The sequence below is a fragment of the Sycon ciliatum genome, chromosome 1 (assembly GCF_964019385.1).
Source record: "Sycon ciliatum chromosome 1, ocSycCili1.1, whole genome shotgun sequence".
Lineage (NCBI taxonomy): Eukaryota > Metazoa > Porifera > Calcarea > Leucosolenida > Sycettidae > Sycon > Sycon ciliatum.
The window spans coordinates 19921245-19933933 of record NC_088643.1 but is presented as its reverse complement, the minus strand read 5'-3'; the positions used below and the strand labels follow the sequence as shown (position 1 = coordinate 19933933).

The 12689-nt window shown below is 48.6% G+C and overlaps 1 protein-coding gene across 2 annotated transcripts in view; it reads right to left on the bottom strand.

Annotated features, from left to right (window-relative positions):
• Positions 1-12689, bottom strand: part of LOC135817104 (protein unc-80 homolog) — a 72389-nt gene that overhangs the window by 19526 nt on the left and 40174 nt on the right. For both annotated transcript variants that reach the window (XM_065330226.1, XM_065330234.1), the window contains 10 exons: positions 11216-11299; positions 10706-10819; positions 6671-6715; positions 5797-5981; positions 5284-5362; positions 4023-4073; positions 3302-3379; positions 2682-2978; positions 1565-1702; positions 212-363 (listed from right to left, as the gene is read on the bottom strand). In XM_065330226.1, coding sequence (XP_065186298.1) covers positions 212-363; positions 1565-1702; positions 2682-2978; positions 3302-3379; positions 4023-4073; positions 5284-5362; positions 5797-5981; positions 6671-6715; positions 10706-10819; positions 11216-11299 — 1223 coding nt within the window. The remainder of the gene's footprint in view (positions 1-211; positions 364-1564; positions 1703-2681; positions 2979-3301; positions 3380-4022; positions 4074-5283; positions 5363-5796; positions 5982-6670; positions 6716-10705; positions 10820-11215; positions 11300-12689) is intronic.

Here is a 12689-nt window from a genome sequence, read left to right as displayed (position 1 = left end):
CTCCATCCCCCACCCACCCACTCACACACCATTCCCCTCTTGCCTCTGAAAAACCCAAATCCAGAACTTGAACTCAAATTTAAATTGTAAGCAAACAGTCGGGAATGGGCGAGTGTGCATATATGTGTGTGTGTGTGTGTGTGTGTGTGTGTGTGTATGTGTGTGTGCGCGTGCACGTGTGTGTGTGTGCGTGTGTGCATGCAGAACTTACAAATTCTTCTCCGGTACTGGTCGTAGAGAGGTGTAGCGAGACAAGCTCTCGCAGCCATGCACCAGAGCTCTCATCACGGTCAGAATCAGAGATGAGCTGCGTGCAACCTGCTTGAACTTCAGCACAAACGGCATGATCTGCCTCAGGACGTACTGCATGATAGAACAATGGGAAACACACGAGAGACCGTCGGAGTGAGTGCCCGTGGAAGAAAATCCAACTAGAGTACTTAAAAAGAGGTTGTGCAAATGATGTCACGTTGGTGTGCTAGTGGATTTCCTTATGGGAGCTAAGTATACACGGCCAAGGCTCAAGCCAAAGGAGAGTAGGCACCTGGCCACTCTAAGAAAAGAATGCCACCATTCTACGGGGATCTAGAGTGGTGAAATCTCAGTACATCCTGATTCCAAGGCCCATACCGTAAAAGCCCGTGTATAAGCCCCGGGCATATAGAATAGCAGCCTCGATTTCCTGGGCGTATACAAGGGCACGGGCGTTATTTTGGAACCGGGCGTATACTTGGAATAGGGATAGCAGTAAGTATTGGGTATCAGTACCTGTACATGTACTGGTGTTGCCGGCATACCTGGGCGTATACATGGGCATGGGCGCTATTTTGAAACAAAAGTGTTGACCTCCCCTGACTGGGCGTGTACATGGAGGGTGGGCGTATTTTTGGGTGGACGTATACAGGGGCTTTTACGGTACTAGTAGGGAGGTTTAGTCCCACGTAATACGTGGGTACTTTACGTGTGTGTACCACGTGATACTCAGTGGCCCACGTACAGACGTTTTCTGATTCACGACATGCCGTGTATGGAGGCTCACCCACGTTCTGCCAGAACGTGGGTGAAAATCAGAATGGAGCGCATTGTGCAAGCTGTGAGGGTGCTCAGCTGAAGAAGTTTCCGATGCACGAAATCAAAATATTGGATGAGCTTCTTAGGCCCGGTTAGCTTCGTCTTTGACCAGGTTTGGGCCTTTCGCTTTATGCTTTTGTTTGTTCCGTGTGACTAAACACAACATTGCAACGTGGGTGCCCTTCATCCACTTTACGTGGATCACCCACGTACGCGTTTCCGTTACGTGGGAACTAAACCTCCCTAGTATTAGCATTTGCTGGCCTGTACGCGAACTGTTCTATTATTATTATTATACATGTACTAGTAATCTGAGTTTTTTCAGCTTAGGCACAGGCAGTGTGGCTGCCGAAGGGTTAAAGACTGAACCATGATACAACGCTGATAAATACTTGAGTTGTTCAGCTCAGGTACAGACAGTGCAGCCGCTGAATGGTTAAAGAGTAGTTCTCAAGAGACCATGATGCAACACTGACAAAATACAAGTGCTTACTAGCATCTCAGCACCACGCAAGGAGTCAGACTCAAATGCTATCACTGACACGATGATGCGCAAGACCTCCACCAGCGAGAAAGGCACATCGACTCGACCAAGCTCCGCCAGGCCAATCCTTCCAGTTTGTGCAAAGCGCTGCAGGCGTGGCAGAGGCAAGAGAAAGAAATCACAACACCTCACTCAACCCAGGACAATGCACAGAGAACGTGAACCTAGGGTAATAATGTTAACAGGTATTCTGTAATACCACGCATGCACACACACACACACACACACACACACACACACACACACACACACACACACACACACACACACACACACACACATACACACACACACACACACACACACACACACACACACACACACACACACACACACACACACACACACATACACACACACACACACACACACACACACACACACACACACACACACACACACACACACACACACACACACACACCGTGTAGTCATTGCTTATTGTAAGTCTACAAAATTCCGGCGCCTCCCAGGGCTAAAACACTTTTCGGCCGCCTTAAAATTTCGGCCTGCACTACTGCTGCCCGTCTACACTGTCACACTGAACTTTGCAAAACAAAATGTCAGCCGCCACAAATTTTCGGTCCAAAATGCCCAGGCCGAAAATAGATATGCGCCGAATATTTGTTGACTTACATTAGACCTAGAACATGCTCAATCAAGCTTGCAACCCTATCCAGCCCCATCCCCAAACACCTTCGGACCTTTGCATGCTCATTACTCCATGCAATAATAGCATTAGAGAAGTTGCAGTATCTCCTGTGGCGATTCAAACCATTGGACTCGAATGTGAAGTCCCTGCCACAGCCGCAAATGAACATTTTCGGCTTTGGAACAGCCGTCCCGGGACGGTCACACATCAAACCCCATCCCCAAACACACACACACACGCGCACGCACGCGCGCACGTGTGAACGCACGCACATACACTGACACGCACACACGCACACACACACGCACACATACATATACACACGCATACATACACACACACACACATACACACACATACACACATGCACACACACACACACACACACACACACACACACACGCAGGGTCTCACCTGCGAGGACGTGAACAGTGGCACGGCCACGGGCGGATTGGCGCTGATGGTGCGCGCATCCTGCTGATGGTACTCCCAGTGGCTAGCGTTTGTACTGCCCATCGTCTTCTCAGCCGCTGTCAGGTTTTCACCGTTTGCACCGTCGGTGTGATGGGCACCCACATGTGTTACAGTGATGGGGTCCGTGTGGTGGCCCTTGGACTGTAACATGGCTATCAGGTCACCGATGCACAGCGGATCCTCAGGGTTTGTCACCGTCATCGACTGCAGCAGCGAGACCACACTCTGCGGGCTCACCTGGAGTTCATATCAAACAAAAGCAAGATAGAATTACAGAATTATAGCTAACGTGTACCAGGTGGTGGAAGACAGGCAAACTACGCTACAAAATTCTCTAACATCCGGACGTACAATGCCAAATTCCTGATCTAATCTGTTATCATACGGTTTCAAGACTTGTCGACGATAGCCAGCTGGGTACAAACTCATCCACACTGCTCAACGGCCATCACAGTTCATTCTCCCCACACTCACATTCTACGCTCCTTAACTGTTAGCTCTTTCCGACAAGAGAAAATAAACAGACCCGTGAAGACGGCTGCAAAGCACCATTAACTAACCTGAGGTGGCGCCTTCTTCTTCTTCATGAAGTAGGGCATGTTGGGTGTAAGCATCTGATGAGCAGCGGACGACAGTAGCTGTGATGTGGGAAAAGCACAGAAAAAGCAACGGTAATAAGCAACATACAGCGGGCAGACAGTGAGTGTAGCTGCACAATACACCTGTAAGCTATGCGCACACACGAAAGACGAGAAAGGAAACATGCAGCCCGTGTCAGTTGTAATCGTCAAAGAAGCATACTGCTGTACTAGATACTGCTGTGCTAGGTAGTGGTGTTGATTGCTGGTGCTGGTGCTAGATAGTGGTGTTGATTGCTGGTGCTGGTGCTGGTGGTGGCATACCTACAAGAGAAATATGATACTCTAGCATAGTTCTCACTGTGGTACATGCATGCAGAGTGGACTGCCATCTTGAAATCGACCACCCATCAGGATGATGATATGATGGGGGGGGGGGGGAATATCACTCACTGCCAAGGACAGAGACATTACGTCACCTCCTGGCGGTGCGCGTGCACACACACCCACACCCACACACACCCACACCCACACCCACACACACAAACACACACACCCACACCCACACCCACACCCACACACACCCACACACACACACTTGAAAGGTACAAAGCATCTCACACACCACCTGACAAGTTTGGTAAACCAGCCACAGCACACAACCTGACCGGTTGGGTAGAAGCAGCCACAGAACACCACTAACCTGCAGAATAAAGCCCACGTCGTGACGATTGTAGAACTGACGACAGGTGTACTAAGACAGCGTAAACAAAGTGAAAAACAGAGAGACATTCGCAAATGAACAGTTGGATGCAGATCAGTACGATGCACGGACTCCATGCATTGACCATGAACAGTAGACTGGAGAAGACTTTATACAGTTGCGCTCACTGAAATCCAACCAAAAGTGCAAAACTGGCGCCCTGGACCAGTTTCGATTACATCACTGTACATGTACATGCACTGTGTATGCTCAGCCGCATTCGTACCGCTTCCAGGGCGTCACGGGCCGTGCAATTCGAGGGCGTCAAATATGCGCTTTAAGTCGGATTTCACCGAGTACAACTGTAGTATATACCACTCTCCTTGTCGTCAAGCTGGTCTTCGCCTGCTGCCCTTTCCTAGCCAATGATAAAGACAAGTTAAGGCGATAAATAGTATAAGCGAAGCGGACATTACGAAATGATCAATGAGAATACATGTATGTTAAAATTGATGTTCCTAATCGATTTTCTTGAGACTATCATCAGGGAAAAATCGTCTCACAATAGAAGCTATGCGGAGAAACAAACTACTTATACGTCTATAGGATAGTGGGAAGTATACAAGGTGAGGTGTGAAAAAAAAACTAAAGTGGGAGAGAAGACGAAAGAAAGAAGAAGAAAACATCTGAGAGTGTTCCAACGGTGTGAGCTACTACAAAAGGTGAGTGAAATGAAGGCGTGGAAGCAGGTGCATGTGATAGAGTGAAGAACTGTGAGGTGTAGGTGTATGCGAATGAATACGTGTGTCAATGCTAGGTGAAGAGTCTCAGTTTTGTGACATTTTCTTTCTGAATGCATAGATTAGGGTTGTGTTTACGGATGAAAACAGCTGAACGGATGAAAACAGCGATTTTTCCCTGATGATAGTCTCAAGAAAATCAATTAGGAACATCAATTTTAACATACATGTACTGTATTTTCATTGATCATTTTGTAATGTCCGCTTTGCTTATACTATTTATCGCCTTAATAAAGTTATTGTCTCCTCGTCGCCTATTCATAAAGACAAGTCTGCTTTAAAACACACTAAACCTCAGTGTTGCCCCCTTTGCATTGCATTTCCCACATTTCCTACCATGCAAGTTACCAAATGTTCTCAATTGGAAAGATCGTTCGTTCTCAGAAGTATGACATACTTCTGAGAACTAATAATCTTTCCGATGACATTGTCATATATACGATGAGTAACACCAGTCTTACCTCGACTGACTTTCGGACCAGGCTGCTTTCCTTACTGGACGAATAGCAAGTGAGCAACGCTGCCAGGATTGGCTCATAGCTGTGCAGTCAGGATTAGAAGCACACAAGACTTCATTGACAGAGACCAACGAGCCCAGTGCAAGAGTGAAATCCAACAAGGCATGTGTAGGATACAGTGGAAACTGTCTAAGTCGATCGCTCAAGGTACCTCACAAGTGTGGTGCCCGTGCACACGTGGTCCTGTTATCCAGGGTTATTCATTTCGACTGGAAATACATTCCCTTGGTCCTAGTTGTAGCATTCTCAAGGGCAGGTGGTCGCCTTATCAGAGTGGGCGCCTTGACAGGTTTTTACTCTACTTCTAAACTGAGAAGTGAGAACGCCCATGCACAAGTTTTCTCACACATGCAACAATGGAAAGAATGTTTCAAGACACATCATCAGATTCACTACACACAAACATTGAGCAACAGTAGTGAAAAGCCTACATCGATTGCTCAGCTCCATGCTTACCCGTGCAGCGGGAACAGGTGCACAAACTTGCGACTGGCGTTGATGTAGGTAGCACAGGTGTGACGCAGCAGGGCATTGTCGTCGCTATGCAACGACACTGCACCGTTCAGCACACTGAGAAAGAGCGAGGCTTCCGGGCCCCATTCAAACGTGCTCGGCAGGCCATCGAACAGGATCGACACAAACTGCATGGTACACAGAAAGGCAGAAATACATGAAACAGGCTTTGCATTGTAATTTGTTACCCAGTACAATGCACTACTTTACGCATGACCACGTGAGGAGGAGGAGGAGGAGGAGGAGGCCAGGGTGTTCCAAGAAATTTCTGAATTTCATCATGTGGCGATGGAAGGTCCTGGTTCAGCGTGAAAGCAAAAAAACCTGGTTATTTTCTAGGCTGTATTTGACTTTGAAGGTTGTAGTTTGAAGGTGGGAGTTCACAGTAATAACAATCTTTAATGGATGAGGTGTGCGGTACGTTTCGAAATATTTGGCTGCTTCAGCCTATCTGAGCAAGATACTTGAAGTACGAAGATAGCAACCTGTTGCTGTCATTGCGTTCCAACAGTGGCCTACTTGGAAAGGGCTAACGTTGCTGTGCTGATGGCAAGACGACTACGGGTAATTGTTGCATGCATAGCAACATACATCACATGTGTTTATGGATTGTTCAATGTCCTGCGTGAGCGAACGGAAATGGAAATGCACCCATGAAACATCGATGGGGTCAAAAACTTAAAAAAAGCGGTGGTGTGCCATCCCGCACACGCAGCCCTAGACAACTCTTCTCCACACAACATTCGCACTGGGAACTTTGCAGCGCTACAGTTTAGTGCGCCTTTGTTCGGGCTATCAACAGCAAGGATACACTTACTCGAACCCAGACACGTTTGTGCAGCTTGTCGCATCCAAACAGACCCTGGACAGACACAACACAGCAGGCCGGAACAGCGTACAAGTACAGCTACGTTGTTCAAATGGAAATAATATGTGCATGAACAACCAGTGTGTGATTTCGTACATTTTGACATAATAATTATATAATATCAGTGTCGTGAATCAGGGTGGTGTGACCGTACTATCGGTCCGTGGTGCTCTAGGCTTTTGCACGTGGCATAGATTGCACTTTAACCCCCCCCCCCCCTCCCCTTGATCTAGAAATGACTTCATAAGTGTGCTTTGATCTGTACTTTCACCTAACCATGCCTTTTTCGGCACTTTTCTCTCCCCTCTCCCTCTCCCTCTCCTTCCTGCGCTCTCCCTCCCCCTCCCGCTCTCCCCCCCCCCTTTCTCCCTCCCTCCCGCTCTCTCCCTGCTTCCTTCTCTTCCACCCTCCCTCCATTTACGAGGCGGAAAGATGCTGAGGCAAGCAAGATTTCAAGGCTGATCAGAATTCTGAAATACGTTCACCCTTCGTTTCACCTTCGAAACACTGGGGCGACCAGCCATAGCTCCATCAGCCTTGCAAACCTATAACTATCAGCAAGAGACACCTAGAAAACTGGATCTTCTAACAAACCATTGATATACGCCATGAGACCTCCTGCAAATTACTGCAGAAACAGTGATGAGCAAAGGGACGGACTCGGATGGAGAGCCAGGGAAAAAAATTATAGAAAAGAAAAAGGACCAAGCCAGTTAGGTGTTAGTGGACATTATAGCGTAACTTGTAGTTCCTTGGTCCTTTTTCTTTTCTATATGAGCAAAGGGACGCTAAGGTTCGTTTGTATCCAGAACTTTTGTTGGCATGTGTTGTCAGGTGTGTGTCACATCATCACTTCGAAGGACTATCAAAGAAGAAGAAGAGATATCAGTTAGTTAGCCAGTGTGCAGTGATGGGGACGGCAAGTGGAAGCGAGCGGGTGGAAGGTGTTTACAGGCAGCTTGCCAGCCCCAATGTCGACCTTTGCTAGTAAGCAAAGCCGTCAAGACGACCAGCTGCAACTGGGAAGCAATATGCCGTGAACTTTATTGTCTGCTGCTGGGATCGTGCTGCAAGTCAGAGTTTTCTCATGCATCTCAGCAGAGATGTTGATTTACGTATTACTTTAGTTTCCAGCCAGCTTCATTGCATGTGTGAATAGGGAAAGAAAGAATTCCTTTTGCAGTGGAAGGGCTATGGTATGGAGGAAGCATTGTGGGAACCTTGCCGTCACCTCACGCCAGAACTTCTCCATGAGTAGTTTGTGGTGTATTGTGTTTGTCGCCGTATTGCCTCTCTCCGTACTCTTTCTCACATCTGCATTATATGCGTATGCTCGTTGTAAATAAAATCAGTCCTTGCCTTGTCCCGCAATCGACTCCTGCGTAGGTGGCAGGCCGAACACAACATGGTGGCAGTGGTGAGATTCAAACCCGCGCCTCCGGAGAGAATGGAGCCTCAGTCCAGACCCCCGGAAGCTCCACAAGTGCCAGCCATGGCAGAAGCTGCTTCGGTGCTGTGTGGGCGCATCGATGCCTGTTTGTCATCGCCCCATTCCCAAACTTCTGTTGTCCCAATGTCTGATTCTATGTTTCGTCATTTGTTCTCATGCACTACGCCGGTCAGCCAAACCACATGCAGCGTACATGATTGCAGCACAGCGGCCTCAGAACACTGCCCTGCAGACAAACTGCATGTACGCACTCTGAAAGAACAATGCGAACCGGCTCTGTGCCCGGCCCATTACCAGCAGTGTGTGGGCCATGCAACAAGTGCTTGGTGTAAGTCCAGGCTCACACCACATCACAGGTGGAAGGCACCGAACTTTCAGCTTGCAGAACATGTGTTGCGTAGCACACACAACATTACAATCTTAGAGAAGAGTCGATTTTGTAGATGCTGCTACCAGAAACAAATCGACATGCTCCCTGACAACAGGTGCACCAAGAACAGACCACAAGCTACGGCGTGTCATCTCTGAAAAAAGCACGGATGACACTGAGAGTGATCTTCCCAATACTGCCGGTGGTTTTCGATGGCGATTTCACTTGAAAAGCGGTTGGTGTTGGTGCAAACCAGATGCACGTGATGGAATTCACCTTCTTCAGCATCAATGCAGAGGAGGCGGACTCCAGGGTATGGCGGCATGCCCTCCAGTGTGAGCGTGCTGTAGTGTACAGTCCGGATACGGACACCTATCACATTGGCTTGCCACTCGTGTCCGGAGAAGTGTATGTTCGGATCGACATGCCTGGGAGCCAAGAGCGAAAATACATTAATATCCCTAAGCCATCTGTGTCGTATCCATACTATTGACACGTGCCTTTTTAGGCCTCTACGGGACAAGTATGCCTTATTTAGGTGTCTAATTATTTATCTATCTCCCGTAAACGGGTTCATAATCGTCTTTATTCTTCACACAAGGCCTGGGGCCTTCCTTATTTGGTATACGCTGTTATTTCCCCACATGGCTCCCGCTCTTTATGCAACAGTTCGTACACGTTCTGCCAGCACGTCAAATTTATTTCAAGTGGAAAAGCTGTGCCAGGCTTGCTCAGCCTTCCAATGTAAGCATGCTGTAGTGTACAGTCCGGATACGGACACCTATCACATTGGCTTGCCACTCGTGTCCAGAGAAGTGTATGTGCGGGTCGACATGCCTGGGAGCCAAGAGCGAAAATACATTAATATCCCTAAGCTGAGCACTGCCATCTGCAACGATCCTGACCTACAGCAGCTTTCCCAACCTGAGAAGGTGAAGGTAATGCAAGTGCTATTCATTGCCACGGGCTGTGATTTTACATTGTTCTTTCGATCGTTGGGTAAGAGCAGCATTGACCGGACGTTCTGCCAACACGCCGAATTCATTTCAAGCGGAGAAGCTGTGCCAGGCTTGCTCAGCGAAGTTTAGCCGCAAAACCAGGAGCGTGGCTTTCTTGCCTTCTTGCGTCTCAGTGTGGGATGTGCGTACCATGTCAAGCATACTTCCAGCTTTGATGACAGCGGACCCAGGTCACTGCACCAGCAGCAAACGGAGGGAGGTGACCAACATTCCAGTATTCGTGTGTGTGCATGTATACATGTGCAGGTTCAGAACAATCCTCTGTTATGGTAGAAGAGGTGAGGCAGAAAGAGCAATGCTCTGCTCTACGCTAACGGGAACGCAACACGAAGAATCCCTTGATCATTCGTCACGTTCCCGTCACGTATGAGAAACCTGTTCTGCTCTACGTTCACGCAAAGAAACCATGTGGAATGTGTACTGGAATTTCCCCTTCCAAATTTGGCACCTTCCTCGATAATTTGAAGGAACGCACCGGGTCTGTGTGCATTTTCTTTTTGTGTGCCGCAGGGTAGAGAATTCCATGTCCGGATAGAAATCTGCACCCCAACACGTGAAGCCATAGACTCTGACCAGTTCTCTACGTGATTTCTCTACGTTTCACACAGAGCAGAACATCGCTAACACCATACTTTACCGGTTAGAAGTCCACATTTTATGACCTAAGCCGAACTAAAACAAATGGGTACTGTAAGGCAACAAATATTTGGCGCATGTTTATTTTCGGCAATTTTCGGCCTGATCATATTTGGCCGAAAATTTGTTGCAGCCCAAATGTTGTTTTGCAAGGTCCAGTGTGACAGTGTATACAGGCAGCAGCAGTACAGGCCGAACATTTGTTGCAGCCGAAATGTGTTTTAGCCCTGGGAGGCCGGAATTTGAATGGGCCGAAAATTTGTCGACTTAAAGTAGACTTACAACCCGGGTTTACCCACAATCATATTGAACCGGGCCAAGTATTGGGGGTCGACTTTTAAAACCAGTAAAATACGGTAAGCCTTACTCCTACTGGGATGGCCGTCCTTTTCAACACGCCAGTGTATTGTGTAGCAGTGGTTTGACGCCTCCCACAATACCCAGCCATGATACACAAAGCTAATCTAACTGGATGCAGAATAAGTTACACGGAGCATGTAACAACGTACCGCTCTGTCCTCCAGGAAGTAGAAGAGATCGAAATCGCTGTCCACAGCCCGGCGCGGAAACGCCTTCTGGTTGCTGAGCTCATGGTGGAGAAACTCCACAGCCTTGTGTGATATCTGGAAGAAGAATTAACAGCAATCCACAAAGCACATGCTTCAGAGGAAAATGAGCAGGAACAATGGTAACGAAATGTTATATCCAGATATCCTGCTTTCTACTTTTCAGTACCAGGTACATGTGTAACTATGCACCCCTTTCATAGTCAACACACACACACACACACACACACGCACACGCACACGCACACGCACACACACACACACACACACACACACACAGTTAGCAGGACTGTTCTGCTGAGTCATGCTGTTCTGGTGGATTTCATTCTAGATTGCACCATCCAACACACATTTTAAAAGAATGCTTAGTATTAAAGTTACCAAGTCTAAGTTCTTACCCTGCAAGCTGAATACTTTTTAACGTTACAAGTATTTCCGAGTCTAAGCTCTTACCCTGTTACGTGTGACTTCTGCCATAGACATGACGGAGCTGGCAAAGAGAACACGGCTAATCTCACCGGTTTTGTAACCAAACGCCTGCAAGTGGAGACCAGTGGAAAGTCAAACACACACACACAAACACACACACACAAACACACACACACACCACACACACACACATATGCACACGAGTCATGCAAATGTACAGTACACCCCATTAACCAGCTATCAACAGAAGTGAGGGAAGATTGCAAAGTTATAATTATACAGACCATGCACAATCATGCATGAGTACACATTTGCATGCACATACGCAAGCATGCACGCACGCACGCACGCACGCACGCACGCACGCACGCACACACACACACACACACACACACACACACACACACACACTACTACTACTACTACTACTACTACTAGCAGCATGATTGCCCAGAGGGGCAAGTGTCACCCCTATGGAAAGGGGACCAGAAAACGGGACACGGATCACAAGCAGGACCGCGAATGTCTGGCTAGGTCCTGCTGCCGGCGGAAATTGCGTTTACAATGTGGGCAGCTGAGGGGCAGAGCTGCTCTCTCAGCGGCAGATGGTCTCGCACCACGATTGCAGTTGTGACGCTTGAACCCGGCCGCAGAACGGAAGCATCGCTGACATGTTGGGCAGTGCTGCTGGCAACAAGCTGAAAGTGGCACAGACAGACTGAATGTTGGTGTAGGAGAACTCGTGACAGGCTGGCATCGATGAACAGAGTAGCCACCCTTGCTGCGGAACCACCTCTGGCAGTTCTGGCATTGCACTGATCCACGCTGGAGCTGGATGGGAAGCCGTCTCTGAGTGGTGCACTTGTGCCGCGTTCTATCGGAGACCCGTGAGAAGTTCCGGTCACACACTGCGCAATGCACAGACTTGGGCATGGTGGAGCTCGACTGAGGGGCAACCCGTACTTCCCTCCACTGTTGGCGGTCCTGAGCAAGGATGAACCACTGAGATGGCTGTTGCAGTGCAAACTTGAGGTCGGTCATCACCGTGTCTTTCCACCGTCGCCGGGGACCACAAAACGGCCGAGGCACAGGTAGCCACCCAAAGAGGAGTTGGAGGGGGGTGCGATCCTCATCCATACGCGCAACGTGCCCAGTCCATTCCAGACGCCGATTGCGGAGGCGTGTAGACATCAGTACTGGGTCTCCCCAACGGTTCCGCAGGTCTGTGGATGACAGCCGCTCGGACCACTGACGAGGCTTGGTGATGCTGAGGAAAGTCCGGATGCATTGATGGTGGAATTTATCCAAACTTCTGATATCCCGTTGGAGTGGGGTCCAACACTCTCCGCCATACAGTAATATTGAGGAAACGCAGGCCATGTACAGGTGGCGTTTACTAGAGAGGGACAGAGATCTGTCAGTGAATACCTTCTGGAGGGCTCCGAAGGCCTTTGAGGCTTCGGCAATACGGCGCTTGATGTCGGATGAAGAACGACTG